The sequence below is a fragment of the Poecilia latipinna genome, unplaced genomic scaffold, assembly GCF_001443285.1.
Source record: "Poecilia latipinna isolate Pla-1442-1.1 unplaced genomic scaffold, P_latipinna-1.0 Scaffold2433, whole genome shotgun sequence".
Lineage (NCBI taxonomy): Eukaryota > Metazoa > Chordata > Actinopteri > Cyprinodontiformes > Poeciliidae > Poecilia > Poecilia latipinna.
The window spans coordinates 145794-146545 of record NW_015115049.1 but is presented as its reverse complement, the minus strand read 5'-3'; the positions used below and the strand labels follow the sequence as shown (position 1 = coordinate 146545).

The 752-nt window shown below is 53.3% G+C and overlaps 1 protein-coding gene across 1 annotated transcript in view; it reads right to left on the bottom strand.

Annotated features, from left to right (window-relative positions):
• Positions 1-534, bottom strand: part of LOC106937759 (involucrin-like) — a 3933-nt gene extending 3399 nt beyond the window's left edge. Inside the window, exons 1-3 of the mRNA XM_015019426.1 lie at positions 304-534; positions 236-265; positions 26-130 (exon numbers count right to left, since the gene is read on the bottom strand). Coding sequence (XP_014874912.1) covers positions 26-130; positions 236-256 — 126 coding nt within the window. The 5' untranslated portion in view covers positions 257-265; positions 304-534. The remainder of the gene's footprint in view (positions 1-25; positions 131-235; positions 266-303) is intronic.
• Between the last annotated feature and the right edge of the window lie 218 nt (positions 535-752).

The following is a 752-nucleotide window of genomic DNA, read 5'->3' as shown; positions in this document are numbered from 1 at the left end:
GCTGGCGAGCCTTCAGCTGGCGAGCCTTCATTTGTCGAGCCTTCAGATGTCGAGTCTCCAGCTGGCGAGCCTTCAGCCGTCGAGCCTTCATTTGTCGAGCCTTCAGATGTCGAGCCTTCAGCTGGCGAGCCTTCATTTGTCGAGCCTTCAGATGTCGAGTCTCCAGCTGGTGAGCCTTTAGCTGTTGAGCCTTCATTTGTCGAGCCTTCAGATGTCGAGTCTCCAGCTGGCGAGCCTTCAGCTGTCGAGCCTTCATTTGTCGAGCCTTCAGATGTCGAGTCTCCAGCCGTCCAGCCGTCGAGCCTTCAGTCGTCGAGCCTTCAGCTGTCCAGCCTTCAGCCGTCGAGCCTTCAGTCGTCGAGCCTTCAGCCGTCCAGCCTTCAGCCGTCGAGCCTTCAGTCGTCGAGCCTTCAGCTGTCCAGCCTTCAGTCGTCGAGCCTTCAGCCGTCCAGCCTTCAGCCGTCGAGCCTTCAGATGTCCAGCCTTCAGATGTCCAGCCTTCAGATAGTGAACCTTCTGCTGGGGAACCAGAGCCTCCAGTATTTATACACTTATTATTACTTATTATTTAAAAAGGTTTGCACAGTTGGTAGCAGGGGCGCTGCCAGGAATCTTGGGTCCCATGACAAAAAATAAGATTGGGCCCCCTCGCGCAGCTGTTGTTACAATTTCTTGAGTCCATTTGACCCACAAAAAAGCATCACAATTTTAAAGGCTTGCAACTGCCTTGCTTTATTTGGTCCAATACTGAT